This window comes from Myotis nattereri (genome assembly GCF_964212035.1).
Source record: "Myotis nattereri genome assembly, chromosome: 14".
NCBI lineage: Eukaryota > Metazoa > Chordata > Mammalia > Chiroptera > Vespertilionidae > Myotis > Myotis nattereri.
Genome location: NC_138089.1, coordinates 37,600,367 through 37,620,090, shown reverse-complemented (window position 1 = coordinate 37,620,090; position 19,724 = coordinate 37,600,367). Strand labels below are relative to the sequence as shown.

General features: G+C 42.6%; 1 protein-coding gene across 1 annotated transcript in view; it reads left to right on the top strand.

The window, feature by feature from the left end:
* Positions 1-4,058: 4,058 nt before the first annotated feature.
* The window catches only part of COL6A5 (collagen type VI alpha 5 chain), a gene marked incomplete at both ends in the record, with an annotated part of 85,408 nt that continues 69,742 nt past the window's right edge, over positions 4,059-19,724 (top strand). Inside the window, 5 exons of the mRNA XM_081105524.1 lie at positions 4,059-4,125; positions 5,741-6,340; positions 8,968-9,600; positions 14,195-14,755; positions 17,049-17,603. Of these exons, the coding sequence (XP_080961650.1) occupies positions 4,059-4,125; positions 5,741-6,340; positions 8,968-9,600; positions 14,195-14,755; positions 17,049-17,603 (2,416 nt within the window). The remainder of the gene's footprint in view (positions 4,126-5,740; positions 6,341-8,967; positions 9,601-14,194; positions 14,756-17,048; positions 17,604-19,724) is intronic.

The window sequence follows — 19,724 nt, the reverse complement described above, 5'->3', positions numbered from 1 at the left end:
TTTGAATTCCAACCAGCCTCTTAGAATTTGAGCATTTGAAAATGTGAGAATGGGCAAGTTAGTTCACTCGGCAGCTACTTGAGCTGGGGGCTTCTCTGTGCCCTAAGTCTGGTTTGGGGTATATAACCTCCAAAAGGGCCAGTTAACTTCCCCAGCGTATCACTTGCTCATGCCACTCTCTACTTCAGGACCTTCCATCATAGCCTCAAGGGCTGAGGGCCTTTGGGGTTAGGAGGAATCTTCCTGATGTGTTTCAACCCTCTCATAAGTGCTGGGCCCCCCACTCTGATGTCTTGGGACCTCCACAACCCCAATCTTTCCTTCACTTTTATTTTGGAAAAGTTGGCAATTTAGTACTGGCTGTTGGCTTCCTATTCCAAACTTCAAGATGCCACAAGACAGATAGGGAAGTTGAACCATGAAAGAACCGAGAGCTGTAGGTAATTAATCAAAAGGGATTGCCCAAGAATAGACCACAGGGTATGGTGTGGAAGGACTTGGATAAGATCTGGAGCTGGGAAGGGGATTGGGAATGGTGAGCCCAGATTACAACTTTGGAAATTTCTAGCTGCAGGAGGCTGCCCTCTTTTATCCACACCTTCTCTGGAGGAACACAAGCCTTCACCCCATTCTCAGGAATATGTTACCAGCCAAAGGGATGGAAAATGACCGTACACACACTCCCAAAAATTAAATTTCTCTTTAAGGCACAAGCAATATGAAGGCTAGACAAATCAAAGAAACTTATACGAAAGGAAGCAGAAGTAATGGAAAAAGCAAATAAGAAGGCCAAGTGAGAGACATCAGACAGATGGCCCAATAAAACATCCCTCACTCGTCTCCCTGGCTCCCCGACAATAATTTAGCATCCTTCTCTGAACAAAGTGTCTTTGTGGGATCTTTGGGAACCAGGTAGGAGACTGTGAAACCCGGGTGCAGTTTGAGACTGAAGAGAGCCACTTTGAAAAGGCAGGCTTGCACCCGGGTAGTATATGCACTGACTGTGGTCTCGGTGACAGACCTGGAAACAGCTCTGACTGTGGTCTCAGTGACAGACCTGGAAACAGCTCTGTGCCCTGAGGGCTCAGCTGCATCCCCTTTTGGTTTGGTTCTGTCGCCAGCACTGTATACCAAGGGACCCGGGAGGAGTCATGGCCACCTGTAGACCCTGAAGTGGCCTGTGAACCAGCTCCAGCCCCTCTTGGCCAAGTCCAGGAACCCCTGGAGGTGAAATCATTAAGATGGCAACATAGGTTGTTCCTGACTTCAGTTCCCCTCTCAGGAAAATCAACTATGGTAGCAAACTATCTATGGGCAAGACACCACTGTGAAAGTCCCAGAACCTGGGGGTCAGACAGAAACCAAGAAGGACCACATTAGAAGGGTAAGAGGAGTAGTTTCACTTAGATTACATTACCCCTCCCCTAGGCCATCACAGCACCCTCACAGAGAGGGTCCTCCGGGCCTTTGGTCCATCCAGTGGGAGAGAGAGCCCCTGGGGACACACGGCTCTCCAACATTGCAGGACACTTCCCAGGAGGCCTACTGAAGATTCACATCATGGGGATTACTGGGGAATCTGCAGGACTTGACCACTGGGCCCAGATAGAGATGGAGAGGGCCATTGAGCCTTATCACAGCTGGTGCTCAGATCTTGATGGACCACATTCCTGCTTGCAGCAGCATCTGGGAAGAGATCCTAACCAGTGGCTCTGCCCATCCACAGAGCCAACTCCAAGGCCTGTATGGCCAGGGAGCTTAGTTGGCCATTCTGCCTGATTTGAGCCCCCAACCAAAAGGTCATACCCACTGTGGAGACCATTCTATGGCCCCACCCCCAGCAAGGAAGCAATTGCAGCCCTACCCAACTACTGAGCATAGCCTCTGGTCCTGCATGAACAGATGCCTAGAGAGCTGTAGAACCCATCTTATAGCTCTGCTCAGGCAGGGAACTAAGTCAGTAGCCCTGCCCAATTGTTGAGCCTAGCCGCTGGCCTCATATAACCAGGGAACCTGAAGAGTGACCCAGGGAAGCCTTGGAGCACAGCCTGTGGTACCGCCCCTCAGTGGAGCCCTGCCTCCAGCCCTACCTGATTGCCAAACACAGCCTGCAGCCTTGCCTAGGCAGGAAGCCCAGCCAGGGACCCACCCTATCACAGGGTAGAGCCTGCCGCTCCAACCTACCAGGGAGCCTGGACAGTGATCCTGCCCAACCTCAGAGCACAGTCTCTAGTCCTAATGCCCCCAGAATTGCAGGATACAGTGAGGGTCTTGCCCAATAAGAGAGCCTGGGCAGCAGCATCAACCACAGGGGAGCACCGCTAGCAGACTGTCTGATTGCAAAGTCCGCAACCTCACAACTCTGAGACACAGTCTGTGGCCTTGCCTGGTGACAGAGCACAGCCCTGTCCAGAACATGGGATGCTTAAACACGGAGGCTAGCCAGTGGAACCATTCAGTTGGAGAACACAGCCTGAGATTCCACCAGACCAAGAGCGAATGCAGGGCCCAATCCATAATCCTGCCCTATTGTAGAGTCTAGCCATTAGCATCACTCTGCCAGGGAACACAACCTGTGACCTAGCCATACCAGAGGTAATTACAGAGCTCAGCTAGTGGCTCCAGAAAATTGGAAACACAACATACCCAAAGTTCTGGGATACAGCAAAAACAGTTCCAAGAGGAAAGTTTAGTGTTATAAATGCATACAGTAAGAAAAAAGATATCAAATAAATAGCCTAACTTTACATGTCAAGGAACTAGGAAAAGAAGAACAAACTGTATAAGTACCGCGCGCTAACCGATTGCGCCACTGGAGCTCCAAAGAAGAACAAACTTAGCCCAAAATTAGGAGGAAGGAAATAATGAAGACTAGAGCAGAAATAAATGAAACAATAGGAAAATAATATAAATGAGTATCAAAAATAAGAGTTGGTTCTTCAAAAAGATAAAATTGACAAACTGTTAGTTAGGCTCAATAAAAAAGATAGGACTCAAATAAATGAAATTATAAATGACAGAGGGGACATCAAACTAATACCGCAGAAATACAAAGAATTATGAGATTACTGTGAACAGTTATACCAACAACTGGGATAACCTAGAAGAAATGGATAGTTTCCTAGAAACAAATAACCTACCAAGACTGAATCAGGAAGAAACAGAAAGTCTGAAAAGACCAACAATGGGGAAGGATATTGAATCATATCAAAAACTGAAAGCCCAGGACCAGATGACTTCACTGGTGAATCCTACCAATCATTCAGAGAAGGATTAACACCAAATCCTCAAACTCTTCGAAAGAATTAGAGAGAAGGGAAAACTCCCAAACTCATCTACAAGGCTGGCATTACCTTGATACCAAAGCCAGATAAGGACACTACATGAAAAGAAAACTACAAGCCAATATGTTTGAAGAATATATATGCAAAATTCTCAACAAAATACTAGCAAACCCAATTCAACAGCACATCATATGGGTGCCAAGACAATTCAATATCCAGAGTATATTTAAAGATCTCTTACAATAAAACAATAAAAAGACAAATAACCCAGTGAAAAATGGGCAAATTATTTGGACAGATATTTCTCTAAAGAAGATAGACAAATGACCAATAAGTACATGAAAATATGTTCACATCATTCATCATTAGGGAAATGGAAATCAAAACCACAGTAAGATACCCATTTATACCCACTAGAATGTCTATAATAAAAAAAGCCAACACATGTTGGTGAGGATATGGACAAGTTGGAACCTTTATGCATTGCTGGTGGGAATATAAAATGTTGCAGCCACTTTGAAAAACAATTTGGTAGTTTCTCAAAATTTTAAATATAAAGTTACCATAAGACCAAAAATTCCACTGTTGTCTGTATCTATGAGTTGTTTTTATTTTTTTGGCATTGCTTGACAAATACTTGTTTTGTGTGCAGTGTATTATGTTCTAACCCAACTTTCCCAGTAGTTATTTCTTGTTATACAATGAGATTTTTCATATTGTAAATAACTTTTTAATTTTTTTACAGAATAAAAGCAAGAGACCTTCACTAACAAAATGAAGAACGTGCTAATTATATTTGTCCTGACCCTTTGGACTGAAACATTGGCAGATCAGAGCCCAGGTACCTGTATATTTTATACTTATTATTATTTAGGAAAGTAAACATTTTTTATGCCTCAACAAACCCTTACTTCAGTAAATAGAAAGAGGGAATTTATTTATTTTCTAAAAAATGAAAGTAGACAGCATTTAGTTGTAGTTGGAAGCTAACTTAATCTCTCAAAGATGACAGAAAGCCATGGGCAAATCATGAATTATGCTACACCTGGATAGAGAAACTTTAATTATTCATTGATTTATTTACATAAGTCCCAATGTTCCCTGTCTCTATGAATAAAGTTAACCCATTTGTTTTGTACGGCAGTTTGCATCTTGGCCTTAAAAATTAAAGAAAAGGTAAAAAAGGAACCCCACATAGAAATAATATTATTGCCTTCCTTCTCATTTACAAATATAAAATAGGGAAGGAATATGGGTTTTATTTATTTATTTATTTATTTATTTATTTATTTATTTATTTATTTATATGTATATATGGAGAGATAGAGAATATAAAAGCTAGGTTTTTCTACTCTCCTGCTACCCTAGGATTTCCTGATGAATTTCAGAGTTACTTTGAAAGACGATTGTGAGACATTTACCAGAACATCACAAGAGTGGGGTGACTGATCATGACTTCCAAAGTAGACGTTGATGGTGCATCCCTGGGCCCAGACTCTTTATAAGGCTGGTACACCAGTCCCGTGCCCCACACCCACATCAGCTGCTGTGAATATTGCTTACAACAGCTCACAGATGTACCCCACTTTCTCAGGGAAACTGCTCACAGCTTTCCCAGAGCCATCTTACTCAGGAAGTTATGCCTGGAACCTGCCACTCCTTCCCTTCAATTCCTGGTGATGGTCTGCAGCCAATGCGATTGATAGGGGAACACAAATAAGAGTCCCTCTTGTCTCAAAGTATAATTGATCCTCGAGTATAATTGACACTCCAGAGTCCCCTCCAATCAGGCCAAGGGTAGACATCCTGCTGTGTTCCTCTTCGGCTTCCCTTACCCTGTTTCCCCTCAATTAGGGCCCTCCCCCAAATTCTTGTCTCAGATCTGCTTCTAAGCTTCCAACTCAAGATATCTGCTTACTTGATACTATTTCTAAAAGTCGCTGTTACTCCACAGACCACTCAGAGACTTTCTGGTATGTTTATTCTTTAGTACAATATCAGGCTTTGGGGTTCAACATCCAAAAATGGGAGGGGGGAAATGTTGATTGTTTCTGGCATAGAGTTGAGAAAGAAAAATGTATTGGCTAACTTTACTGAAGTCCTTTTTGATTGTTTTTATTTTTAATTTAGCTTTATTGTTGAAAGTATTACAGATGTCCCCCTTTCTTCCCCACTGACCCCCAATCTCCCCCCTCCCCGCCCCCTCCGTAGGCCTTCACTGCACTATTGTCTGTGTCCATGGGTTAGGCATATATTGGTATGCATATAAATTCTTTGGTTAATCTCTTCCTACTCCCCACCCTCCACTTTCCCTTGTTTGACATCCAGAAGACACTTCCCTCAGGGTTCAAAGTTATCCTTAACATTAGCTAGGACGTAGCCTCAAATGAGGACTGTGGTCCAAAACGTGAAGGCTGAAGAATCCCCTTGTTTGGTTTGTCATTTTATTTTGATAGGCCCAGGCCCTCAGTATGCAGATGTGGTGTTTCTGGTGGACAGCTCTGATCACCTGGGAACTAAGTCCTTCCCTCTGGTGAAAACATTCATCAACAAAGTGATCACCAGTCTCCCCATAGAAGCCAGCAAATACCGCGTGGCCCTGGCCCAGTACAGTGACAAGCTCCACAGTGAATTCCAGCTGAACACCTTCAAGGGCAGGAACCCCATGTTGAACCACCTCAAGAAGAACGTCGTGTTCAAGGGCGGCGCCCTGCGGATTGGGAATGCTCTCCGGGAGGCTCACAGGACCTATTTCTCTGGAGCTGCAAACGGCAGAGACAAGAAGCTGTTCCCCCCGGTTCTGGTGGTCCTGGCTTCGGCCGAGTCCGAGGATGATGTGGAAGAGGCTTCCAAGGCTCTTCGGGAAGACGGAGTGAGGATCATCTCGGTGGGGCTGCAGAAAGCCTCTGAGGAGAACCTGAAGGCCATGGCCACGGCTCAGTTCCATGTCAACCTTCGGACCGTCAGAGACCTCAGCACGTTTTCCCAGAACATGACACAGATCATCAAGGAAGCGACTCAGTATAGGGAGAGAGCAGCTGACCCTGATAGCAAAGGTTAGAAAGCCTTTGGCGGAGTGGGGCCCAGTCCCCATGTGACCATATCTGAGTCTCTCCACTTTCATCTCTTCCACCTCCTATTCTGGTTTTCATAATTGGCCAGACTGAAGTACTGGAAATTTCCTACACATCATCGTCTACTCTTCCTTACTCCTGCCTTTTGTTTGTGTCATTTTCTCTGGCAGGAATCCTCTTGCACTCCCTAGCTTTGGTACAGCTTGCATCTCCTCTGTCACCATTTCAATCTCAACCATGCAGTCTCAACCATATTTTGTTGGAAGGTTTTCCATTCAGTTCTCTTTTTGGGTCACAGTTCCTTGTGCACACTTGATGACAGTAGCACTTCCCATGCTGTATCATTACCCGTTTCTGTGTTGGTCCCCCACCAATGAACTGAACTGGTAGTACCTTGAGGGCAGAATTGGCAACTTACATTTATTTACCTCTGTGTACTTTGAGGCAATAGTGCCTGACAATGAGCTGGTGTTCTATTTCTTACCTTTTGTTAAAAACTTTGATTTTTAGAGTGAGCGAAAGTGTGTGTGGGGGGGGGGGGGGGGAAAGAGAGAGACAGAGAAAGAAACATCGATCTGTTGTCACCCATATGCTCCTTGACCAGGGATTCAACCCGAAACCTAGGTATGTGCCCTGACATGGAATTGAACCCACAACCCTTTGGTGTTCAGGACAAGGCTCTAACTGACTGAGCCAGCCAGCCAGGGTTGTTGTTCTGTTTCTTAGTGAGTGAATACATGAAAATCTTACAGGTAAGGAAATAAGATCCTCGTCTGTTCTCTTTCCCTCACAGTCCTGGCACAGTGTGAGGCACAGTAAGTATCCAATAAATGCTGGCCAATTAAGAGATAGCGACACTAAAGAGGAACAATATCCTTAGCATGAGGCCAGGCAGAGACGGGCATACCCTCCGTTGTACAGTGGGGCCTTGAGTAAGTTACCTAACCTCCGAGCTTTACCTATACAGTGGGGATAACAGTGACTACCTTATGATACGGGTGAGATGGCTTGTATGTTATCTGGCACACAGGTTACTATCCTTAATAATTTACAAATAAACACTAACCTGGACAGTCATGTTTGGGTTTATTTTAGCCAACCGCGTGGAGTTCAGAGTACATTGGCAGATTTATGAAAATTTCTTTTAATTCCATAAATATTTCTGGGCTCCCACCAGGCGCTAGATACCTGGCACAGGCACTAGGGACTGAGATAAGTAAGATGTGCCATCTGGCTTCTAGAGCTCCCACTCCTAATGGGTAGTTCTTGGCGAGTTTGAGCTTATCTCTTGGCTATACTTTCTTCAGTTGTGGTTCCTCCACCTGTGCTTAGAGCAGGAGTGTTATGTGCATATGGTGTACTCTCCCCTCGATTCCAGATTCATATACCCAACTGTTTATCTGGCATCTGCCATAGTATCCTACACTTAGCATGTCTGAAATGGAATTCTTGAATTCTCCCTGCAACCTGTTCTTCTCTATCTTGCAAAGAGACACCACCAACATCCATTCAGCTGCTCAGGCCAAAAAACTAGGAGTTTTCATCATTTCTTCTTTGTCTTTCAATATTCGCATTCAATTTATCACCAAGTCTTCTCTGTTCTCCCTCCAAAACTACCCTTAATTTATCTTATCAACTTTTATCCTTGTCTAAGAACCATCAGGACTATGACAGCTGTTTCTTAATTGAGATCCCTGAATTCATTTTTTCTCCTCAGCGACTGGGGTGATATTTAAGAGATTTAAATAAGATCATGTGATGTTCTAACAATTTGGTACCCACCTCCCTCTGACCTCATTCATCATTGTTCCTCTCACTCACTGGTTCCAGCACCTCTGAGTTTCTTGCTTATTCCCACCTTCTGCTGTTCCTTTGCCAGAATTCTTCTTCTCTCAGAACAAGATGTGGCTGAATCCTTCTCTTCATTTACCCAAATACGATCCTCTCAGAGAGGGCCTTCCCAGATTTCTTTATGTCTCAGAAAAGTTAGTCCCCACACCACATCTCCAGCATAGCAACTCATTTGAGTCACCTCTCTTATTTCCTTGCTAGCACTTACTCCTGTCTGAAATAGTATAATCCAGCTATCTGTCCTCCCCATGTGAGCCCCCCCAAGGTCAGGAGTATTTCAAACTCATCTCTGTATCACAGCACTTGAGAATGATGGTGGTGAAGGAGGTGGTGGTGAAGGTAGAGGTGGTAGTGATGGTTTTGGAGATGGAGATGGTGTTGGAGGTGGTGGTGGTTGGTTGGTTGTTATTGTTGATGGTTGGTTGGTTGTTATTGTTGATGGTTGTTGATGGTAGTGGTGGTAGTCATATTGGTGGTGATGGTGGTGATGAAGATCATGGTGGTGGGGGGTGTGATGGGAAAGTTGGTACGAAGCATTCTTCAGATAGAGGGAATAGCATTGCAAAGCCTCTGAGGCCAATGACCTATTACGTTTGTTCTGAATTTTTATCTTTTGTTTATTAAAAGGAAGCGGTGTTGACTTCATCTATCATGACGACCTCTATTTCAGTAATGCCTTCTGGCAATCTGTAAATTGCCTTTCTCACTCTGGGCTGCTGGTTCGGACTAATTCTCATGCACTCTCTCTCTCTCCACAGTGTCCTTCCCCGTGACCTGTCAGAAAGATTCACTGGCTGACCTCATGTTCCTGGTGGATGAGTCTGTTGGGACCAGACAAAATCTAAGGAACCTGCAGAACTTCCTGAATAACATTACCTTGTCCCTGGATGTGAAGGACAACTGCATGCGGCTTGGACTTATGAGTTACAGCAATCAGGCTGAGGCCGTTTCTCTTCTGAAGTCAAGCACAAATCAATCTGCATTTCAGGAGCAAATCCAGAAGCTTTCTCTCCGGACTGGGAAATCCAATGCTGGGGCTGCCATTGAGAAGTTGAGGAGGGAAGGCTTCTTAAGGTCCAGTGGCAGCAGGAGGGCCGAGGGCGTGCCTCAGATCGCTGTCCTGGTCACTCACAGAGCCTCAGACGACGAGGTGCGCGAGGCCGCGATGAAGCTTCGGATGGAGGACGTCACTGTGTTTGCCATGGGCATCGAAGGGGCTAACAGTACCCAGTTAGAAGAAATAGCATCTTACCCGCCGAGACAGACGTCTTCCATGCTGAAGTCCTATGCAGATTTAGAAACTTACAGCAGGAACTTCCTGAAAAAGGTCCAGAATGAAATATGGTCCCAAGTTTCCACCCGATCGGAACAAATGGATCTCGAAAAAACTGGTATGTTTAAGAAAATACTTTTCTTATTATAAAAGTGACATGAGTAATTGCCTACGGCTGGGGCAGGAAGGAAGACTGACTGCAATTGGCTAAGGGAAGTTCAGGAGTTATGGAGATGTTGTGAAACTAGATTTTGGTGCTGGCTGCAAAATTTTAGACTCACTAAAAATCATTGAATTTTTTAGCATGTGCATAAATCTTACCTCAAAAAAATGTAAAAAAGCTAAACTGTGTTAATCATGTCATAGTTTAATAGTATTGAGGAATATAAAGAAGAAAATAAAAAAGTCTGTAATCTTTCAGATAAAACCATTTTTAACATTTATATCTCTTGACTTTTAGGTTACTTGGTATGCCAGTTACAATTACATTTAGGTGTGACTAATGAAAGGAAAAAATAACAATTCTTTACACAAACTAAAACTAGTTTTGTGTTTCATAAGTAAGCCCCAGTGTAAGCATTCTGAACTGGTGTGGTAGACCACAGTGTCAGGGATCCTGTCTCTTTTTTTGTGTGTGCTATTTATGGCCTTTACTGCCAAGATCATAGTCCAGGTTAACTGCTCTGAGCATCACATTCACAGCCAGCAAGCAACAACAACAACAAAAAGTAAGGGAAAAGGCAGGCTTCCACCTCCTTTTCTTTAAGAATATTCTCAGAAATTACATATATCATTTCTGTTTACATGCCATTGGCCAGAACTTAGTCACATGTCACATTCACTGGTAAAAGTGGGAGTCTGAAAATGTAGTCTTTGTTTGGGGCAGCCAAGGTGAAATTTTTACCTAGATGAAAATTGGGGGTTCAGTTAGTGTGGAAGAAGGAGAGAATGGGTATTGGGGGTAACCACTATTATCTTCCTTACCCACGTTCTCATCAACCTGTATCATGCACTTTTGTCCTTTTCCTTAAATATTCTTCTGCAGCATTCCTTTAAAGTTGGGAATAATATTCCAGCACGTGGATAGAACATAGTTTGTTTAACAGATCCTAAATTGTTGGATATATAAGTCATTGCAAATGTTTTACTTATAAAAGTCTGGCAGGGATCATCCTTATGTACAACCATGATTATTTTCTTGCTTTTTAATTTTTTAAAAAATTTTTTTCCCTTCCATCTTTCTAAGTGAAGGATATTCAAGTTAAGATGCTTTGTGAATCTGTTCTAGTTTTGCTGAGCTCTTTTCAAAGGTACATGCCAAGAGATAGTTGATGTGACTTTATCTAATTCTGGGATATCTGCTGTCTTCACACATTTACTCTGCAGATAAAATGTTTCCAAACACTTGGAACTGGAATTTGGCAGCACTCAAGTGGAAAATAATTATAACCGTCCGGTGATATTACAGGCTAATTTAAACTCAGACCAGTCAATTGAAGGTTTAAGGATTGCACCCTGAGCGAGCCCTGGATTTTCTGCATGTACACCTTGCAAAACAGCAGAAAGAAACCAGTCTGCTATTACCTCCTGAGTGATCATAGGGGATCCTGCAGAAAGGCAGCCACCTTGGTCTAGAACCAACCATTTGGGCATAGGAGGGATGTGCACTGTGGTCTCAGGGAGTTTGCAATGATGTGACAAAAAGCTATTATTGTCATTATAGAATTTCTCAGTGGGAAGATATGGGACCAAGCCTAGTACAAGGGCCATCCAAAAGGATGGCTGTCTTTCATAAAACCTCAGTAGGTGACATCTTATTAGTTCAGTAGCTCTCAAATATCAGCACCTGACTTAGGCTGGGTTCTTCAGAAGCCAAACAAAGGTTTATGTGAAATTCCATTTTAATAAGCTCCTCAATAAACTCGCGCTAGCGATGTTTGAGAACCACTACTTTAGTGAATTTGCCGTGGACCACAGGGTGGTGGTAAGCTTTGTCACATTTGAATGGTCGAACACAGAGAAGCAATCTATATGGACTTAGTCACTGCTGTATCTACCACATCTGGCACATTGTACTATTTAATTTATTAACTAGAACGTCATTAAACCAAGGGGAGACTCACATTAGCAAAACCAAGAGACCAATGTTTAGTTAGAAAAAGAGTGATCAATATCTTTGAGTGAAAACTACCAATGCCGAGGCACCTGGACATTCATGTCCTCTGAGAATACGTTCTCTCCTTGTAGTCATGCCAAATGAGAAGCCGAATTGTCATCAAGACGGTCAGAGGTTGTGGGATCACAGCAAGGGAGTTTTATCATTGAAATGTCTAGTGGCATGCAATTGGGTGGATGTCTCTATTTTTAAATCAAATATATAGACCTACATGTCTATCTATCCCTCTCTATATAACTGTATAGGTGAGTCCTGGAGTCAGGGGACACATTCTTCCTCAACACTGTCTAGTCAAATGTTTTGTGATGATGGAAATATTCTACAATTACACTGTCTAGTTTGATAGCCACCAGGCACATGGGGCTGTTAAGCACCTGAAATGTGGCTAGTGTGATGGAAGAGCTAATTTTTAAATTTTATTTAACTTTAAAATAGTTTAAGTTTGCATTTTAATAGAAACATGTGATTAGTGGCTAGTATATAGGACACTTCAGTTCCAGGCAGGGTTGGATGGGCATTGTCATGGATACCCACCGTGACTAATGTTTTTCTCTCCTTCATCACTGAGCACCGCTATCTTCTTTCTGAAAAACACCTAATTCTTCTTTCTTAGGTATATCCATCAATTAATTCTGGTTGCTGTCAAGTTTTGCTGTCCTGGGATCAACCCTGTCTTTTGCGGATAACTGCTTATCTCTGCCCTAATGCTTAATGTGATGACTTCATAGTTTAATTCTCAAGGTCAAACTTATTTCCAGTATTTCTGATTTCTTAAGAATCAACTCCCCATAGCTTGAAGAACTGTCAATAGCTATAAATTCCCAAGAAGCTGTCAAGAAAGAAAATATTTCTGAAATGACTAAATTGTCTTATATTTTAAAGAGCTTTTCACATATTCACCCAGATAATTGCATAAATAACCTAGGTTTTTAAAGAATGCTTTTTCTCCTACCCGATTGCAGTGAATGGCTAGATAGAGTTGTACATAGACTATTAGGAAAGTTAAAGCACTTTTTCTTAGAATCTGTTCAAAGAAGGAAGGAACGCTGAGGGTTCTTTATTTTAACAATTTTTTTTTGAAATCTTATGATATACCAGGCTGACTGGGCAGAAGCAGAGTAACTAGGCAAAGTCTCTGATTTGATGGAGCTGATGTTGGGTGGCAGAAAACAGGCTGTGCTCATGAGCAAATGAATAAGAGAATTTCAGAAAGTAATGGGTATCATAAAGAAAATAGGTAAGGTTACAGGAAAGACAATGATCAATGTACTCTAGCTGGAGGGGAAGAGAAGGTCTTTGAAGAACAGACATTTGGGTTGGCACATCCATGATGAGATGAGAAGGAACCGGCCATGCCAATCTTTTTAAAAAATATATTTCTATTGACTTTTAGAGAGAGGAAGAGAGAGAGCTAAAGAGATAGAAATATGGATGAGAGAGAAACATTGATCAGCTGCCTACCACCCCCCGCCACCCCCCCTCCTGCCACCAGGGATTGAACCCATAACCGGGCATGCACCCAGACCAGGAAACAAACTGGGGACCTCCTGGTTTATGGGTCAGTACCCAACCACTGAGCCACACCTACCGGGCCAGCCATGAGAATCTTTAGGGGAAAAATATTACAGGAAGAGAGGAGGACAAGTGCAGATGCCCTGGGGCACATTCACAGTACAGAAAGAAGCGCAGTGTGGCCGGAGCACAATGAGTAAGATGAAGAGTTGTTGAAAATAGGATCAGAGAGGAAAGCAGGAGAGAAGATCAGGTCACATTTTTATTTTTAAATTCTAAATGCAATGGTACATCACTTACATAGAAGCATAATATGACCTGGTTCTAGTTTTAAATACATTGTCCTGTTGTTCTGGGAAGAGGAGGTTACTGGGGAAGTAAGAATAGGAGGTCATCTGCCCCACCCTGTTTCTCAAGAAACGATAAGACATAGCTGTCTTAAAAGGTGGGTGTCACCCTAACCGGTTTGGTTCAGTGAATAGAGCATCAGCCTGCGGACTCAAGGGTCCCAGGTTCGATTCCAATCAAGGGCATGCACCTTGGTTGCGGGCACATCCCCAGTAGGGAATGTGCAGGAGGCAGCTGATGGATGTTTCTAACTCTCTATCCCTCTCCCTTCCTCTCTGTAAAAAATCAATAAAATATATTTTAAAAAAATAAAATAAAAGGCGGGTGTCAGTACTAGGAAAACAATCTGACGTAGAGCCTGGAGACTTGGGATCTGGTCCTTACTCTTTAATTCACTGGCTGTTTGTTCCTAATCTTAGACAAACCACTGGGCCTCACTCTGCTTCCATTTCCTCATAAGAGGGTTGCAAATTGCAAAGGAGAAAATGGGCATGAATGGGCTCAATGAAATGTACCGGCTCTGAAGTGTACTCATTCTTCAGAACCCTCAAGCCTCATGTTCCTCTACAAACCTGCTTGCAAACTTCTCTCCAGTTTATAATCAATGAAGAACACACTTTCATTTTTTATTTTATTTATTTATTTACTTATGTATTTATTTATTTATTTTTTGCAGGCTGTATGGATACAAAAGAGGCGGATTTCTATTTTCTCATCGATGGCTCAACCAGCATCTGGCCTGAACACTTTGAGCAAATCAAGAAATTTATGTTGGGGGTGATCGACATGTTTAGCATTGGCCCAGACAGAGTCCGCATTGGGGCTGTGCAGTATTCGGATAAGAAGAGAGTGGAATTTGATATCCATACTTACACGAATGAAGTGGCCTTAAGACAGGCTGTTTCAAGTATCCAGCAGCTCTACGGCAACACTGACATTGGGGCAGCCCTGGATTTCATGCTGCCAATAATAAAGGAGGGAAGGAAGCACAGGTCCAGCGAGGTTCCCTGCCACCTTATTGTGCTGACGGATGGGGAGTCTAGGGATGACGTCCTAAAACCTGCTAACAGAGTCAGGGCTGAGCAAGTCACCACTCATGCTGTTGGCATTGGGAATGCGAACAAAATACAACTGCTACAAATTGCTGGGGAAGAAGAAAGGGTTAACTTTGGGCAGAACTTTGATTCTTTAAAAAGCATCAAAGATGAAGTTGTCCGCAGCATCTGCATGGAAAAAGGTCAGCAAAACAAAAAAGGCTTTATTCCCGCACTTTGTTAGTTGCTTCAGCCAGACTGATAGGCGGAGACATGGGGTGATGTGACCAGTTGTCTGGCTAACATTTTGCTAACTTCCCTCATCACTGTGAAAGGATGCAGCCCCTTACTTTTGTGGTTTTTTTTTTAAATAAATATTTTTATTGATTTCAGAGAGGAAAGGAAAGGGAGAGAGAAATAGAAACATCAATGATGAGAGAGAATCATTGATCGGCTGCCTCCTGCCTGCCCCACACTGGGGATTGAGCCTGCAACCTGGGCATGTGCCCTAACCGGGAATTGAACCGTGACCTCCTGGGTCATAGGTCAATGCTCAACCACTGAGCCACACTGGCCAGACCAGCCCCTTACTTTAAACCAATTGCTAAGATTGGGGAATCTCTCTATACTAGACAGCTGCCCTGGGGCATCTTGAAAGTCAGAAGTAGAAGGTTGCTAAGAATGTTGTGGCCTTGACAAAGCCCACTGCTGTGGTGGGTAAGAGATGTGTGTGTGTGTGTGTGTGTGTGTGTGTGTGTGTGTGTGTGCGCGCGTGCGCGCGCGCGCGCGCCAGCCCGGACACGCACATGCACTCATTGAGGCAGATATACTCATCTGCAGAAAGAAAATGAGCTCTGGCTTTAGGTAAATTAGGGTTCCACTCACTTTTCTACTTGAGCTTCAAACTTCCTCCTCTGAGGATAATACCTATACCGGGGAATTCTTATCGGTTTAGCATAATACACACCAACCATTGTTTCTCTATTACGAATGCATATCCTAGTTGATTTGTAACTATTATTTATTTTTATTTATAATGCATATATGCATTTTTGCTCTGAACAAATTAGGTAACAAAAGTTAGGAAGAACAAATTTTCAAATTCCTGTACCTGGCTATTATTTGTCTTATGAAGAATAGCCACTCACTAACTGAAGATGGTATGTGTTGATTGCTAGTATCAGCACATGAAAATATTGTCTACTGAGAGGCATAGGAGAAGGGATGCTGGAGTAAAAGAGTCCAAATTCAACCCCAGCTTTATCACTTAGCTGTGGACCTGGAACAGGCTCCTTACTGTCTACCTGCATTGGTCCCTTGTGTGTAACCTTGTTGTGGAGCTTAAAGGTAATGATGCATGTGGAGCACTTACAGGAGTGCCTTGTGTAGTAAGTGTTACATAAAAGGTACTATTGCAGGAGTCAGTTAAGCTGTCCACTGGCGAGGAAAGGAAAAGAATTCTCATTCAAGCTTACAAAAGTGAAAAATGTGTTGGAATTTTCTCTGAGTCACTCAAACAAAAAGTAACATGAGTAAGCAAATAAGTAGCATTCATAACAATATCCTAAATCACATTTTGTTCATTGTTCTCCCTGTTATGGGAGGAAATGTTGTGGACAGAGGTTAGTCTTAGCGTACAAGAGTAAAAGTCTCCAATGATTTTTGGGGTTGATGTCAAGAGAAGTAAAAGAGTTTCAGGAAACATAAAAGAGATTGTGTCTCAGGTCCTCTCAAGGGAGGAGGTCCTGGACCAATGTGAGGAGCTGCAGTACATCTCTTGCAGGCCCTGAACACTGGCACACTTTTAATATGTAAAGATTATTTAATTTTTTAAATATTTTTTTATTGATTTCAGAGAGGAAGGGAGAGGGAGAAAGACATAGAAACATCAATGATGAAAGAGAATCATTGACCAGCTGCCTCCTGCACCCCCCCCACTGGGGATTGAGCCCGCAACCCAGGCATGTGCCCTGACCAGGAGTCAAACCGTGACCTCCTGGTTCATAGGTGGACGCTCAACCACTGAGCCATTCTGGCCGGGCTACTTAATTTTTTTCAGACTGAAACATTGAAATATTTGTCCCAGGAGTGTAGGAAATTGATTACTTTTTCTCTGATTCCTTTTTTAAAAAAATCACTGTTACATCCTTAACACATAGCTTGAGAATTGACATTGCATATACTTCAAGAATTATAAGATGAATAAATTATGAATAAATGAATGATGCATGCATGCATGAATAAATGAATACACACTTTGGAAGTTACATTTCTTTCTTAAAACTTCCTGCATAATCTTCGATGGATTTCTGATTTAAGGTTCTGGTCAGCAGACTTTTGCTAAAGAAGTGCATAAAAGTTTTCAAAGCAATAGCAGTTGCTGGAGTTAATTTTCCATGTTTTCTAATTAATGCATTTATTTATGATTTATTGTTTCTACATATTCTGAGAAGCTTGTCAGCCCAGCTTGTTTCTGATCTTTTTTATAACTTGCAGGATGTGAAGACATGAAGGCTGACATCATGTTTCTGGTGGACAGCTCTGGCAGCATAGGATCTGCAAATTTTGAGACAATGAAAACCTTCATGAGGAACATGTCAGCTAATATTCAAATTGGTCCAGACAAAACTCAAATTGGTGTCGTTCAATTCAGTGATGATAGTAAGGAAGAGTTCCAGCTTAATAAATACTTTACCCAAAAAGAAATTTCTGATGCGATAGACAGAATGTCTTTCATTGGCCAAAACACTTTGACCGGAAAGGCACTAACCTTTGTAGATGAATATTTCACCCATCCCAAGGGAGCCCGTCTTGGAGTCAAAAAGTTTCTCATTCTGATCACGGATGGAGAAGCACAGGATGATGTGGGAGAACCTGCCAGAGCTCTTCGGGACAAGGGTGTGATCATCATCTCTGTGGGGGTGTATGGTGCCAATAGGACTCAGCTAGAGGAGATCAGTGGGGATGGCAGCCTGGTCTTCCATGTTGAGACGTTCGATCATCTAAAGGACATAGAAAGTAAACTTCTCTCCCAAGTGTGTGCTCGTTATGGTAAGTGGCCCTGTTATCCTTCAGGACTCAAGGATGTGAGCTGTTGGCTTTATAGTGGGGTGAACGGTGGGTTGTACTCTGAACCTTGGCCTCTAACTGGACTTTGGTGTTACGTTTTGGTGTTATCTATGTTATATTGAAACACCCATGACCTCCAAGGATATTCCTGATGAACAGCTTTGTCAGCTACTTTGGCAACAAAATAATCTGGCTTTGGTGACTTCAAATACATTCCAAGAAGTTTGCAGAATCTTACAGTAAACTTCAACTCCTTAGTACCTGCATACCTAGATTTTCCAGAGCCAATTTTTAATACCAAATGATTCTCCAGAATTGTTTCTACACCATTGTTAAGCAGTAAGTAATAAGAAATACAAATTTGTCAAGTTATATCAAATTCAGTACCCTAAACACCCCCTCCCCAACAACCCCTCTGTATTTTAAGATATTGTGTGTATTTTTATTATTTCACATTATTATTCTTAACCTCTATCAGCTAGATATTTTACATTTGCCTGTCCATGTATCTTTCCCTTTGGGAAATTTTAATGTGTTACCTTTTTTTATGATTGCTTGGGTGAATCATCATTTTTATTTTATAAACTAGAGGCCTCGTGCATGAAATTTGTGCATGGAGGGAGGGTCCCTCAGTGCAGCTTGCACCCTCTCGCAATCCAGGATCCCTCGGGGGATGTCCGACTGCCGGTTTAGGACATCCCTCTCCTAATCTGGGACCACTGGCTCCTAACCCCTTTGCCTACCTTCCTGATCATCCCTAACCACTCACCTGCCTGCCTGATTGCCCCTAACTGCCTCTGCCTCAGCCCCCTATGCTTCATCAGGAAGGACATCCAGAATGACGTCCAGAAGGTTGTTTGGCTGTCCAGTCTAATTAGCATATTATGCTTTTATTATTATAGATTGTAGTCCTTTTTAAATTATATGGAGCAACCTTCAGTTTCAGCCCGTCAACTTTAATGACTCTTGAATGAGAACTGGAAATAAGTCCACATCTAAGACTAAAAACACCTGTGTTTTGGATACAAGAGAACAAACCAAAGTATTAATAACTTTGCTATATATTGTTCCCCTGGCAACATAGAGACCTCCTTTGGGCTTCATACTTCAGAATTATGTGTTTGAAATTTTCAGGAAGATAACAAATAAGATATATCAGTATAAACTATGAGTTTTAGACAATGGTGTTGAGATTTCTCTCATAACAACTTACTTGGAGTGTTTTCTTTTTCTAAGAATGACAGTGATTCTGGTAATGTTGAGAGACATTCTAAGAATGGTTTACCTTAAGACCACAGCCCCACCTTTGAAATCCACAGGACTCTTCCTGTCATTTCTTCATGTTGATAAACATGTTTGTGGAGGCCCTGTCTATAGCGTAAGGTGAAATTTCAGCTGACTCATACATTAGAAAGACTCCTAAAATATTATCAAGTCATGACTAGTCACCAATCTCATTGTTGACTAAGCCTGGCGATAAATATTTATGATTCAGTTCCTATATCTGTAGAAACCTGGGTTCTTGCCATGGGTTCCTACATAGATAGGTTGGGCTCACCCACAGAGTCTTAGACTTGAAAATTTGAGACCTCATTGCCAGTAATAAGAATTGCAGGCATGATAGGCAGGTGGAAAATGGAGAAAGCCAACCTTGGGAAAGCAGGTGCTTATGTTACTGAGGGAAGGGAAAGAGAAGAGAGAAAATCCACACTTTGGTGACCCAGCCTGAATAGTCACTTAGCTTCTAATGTGCAGGAAGGAGGGCTTAGAGCTAGGAATGAGGTGAGAGGAGCCTTACATTTACCCCAGCTTGGGGCCACTCCTTTTCTGAGTTGTAATTCAGGAGGTCAGAGGAAGGAGCACAAATAAATGTGGTGAGGGTGTGGTACACATGGGAAAGTTTGCCTATCAGAAGGTAGCTGGAGCCAGAAGGAATACGATAAAAATCCCAGATTATACAATGAGCCCCCGAGCTGTTTAAAACAGCAGACCAGGTTGGCAAACATCAGTCATGTCTCACCATCATATTGACTTTGAACTAACTACCTTCTGACATTTCCTTCCAGTTGAAAGCCTGCTTAGCAAAAGGCATGAGACGTGCTA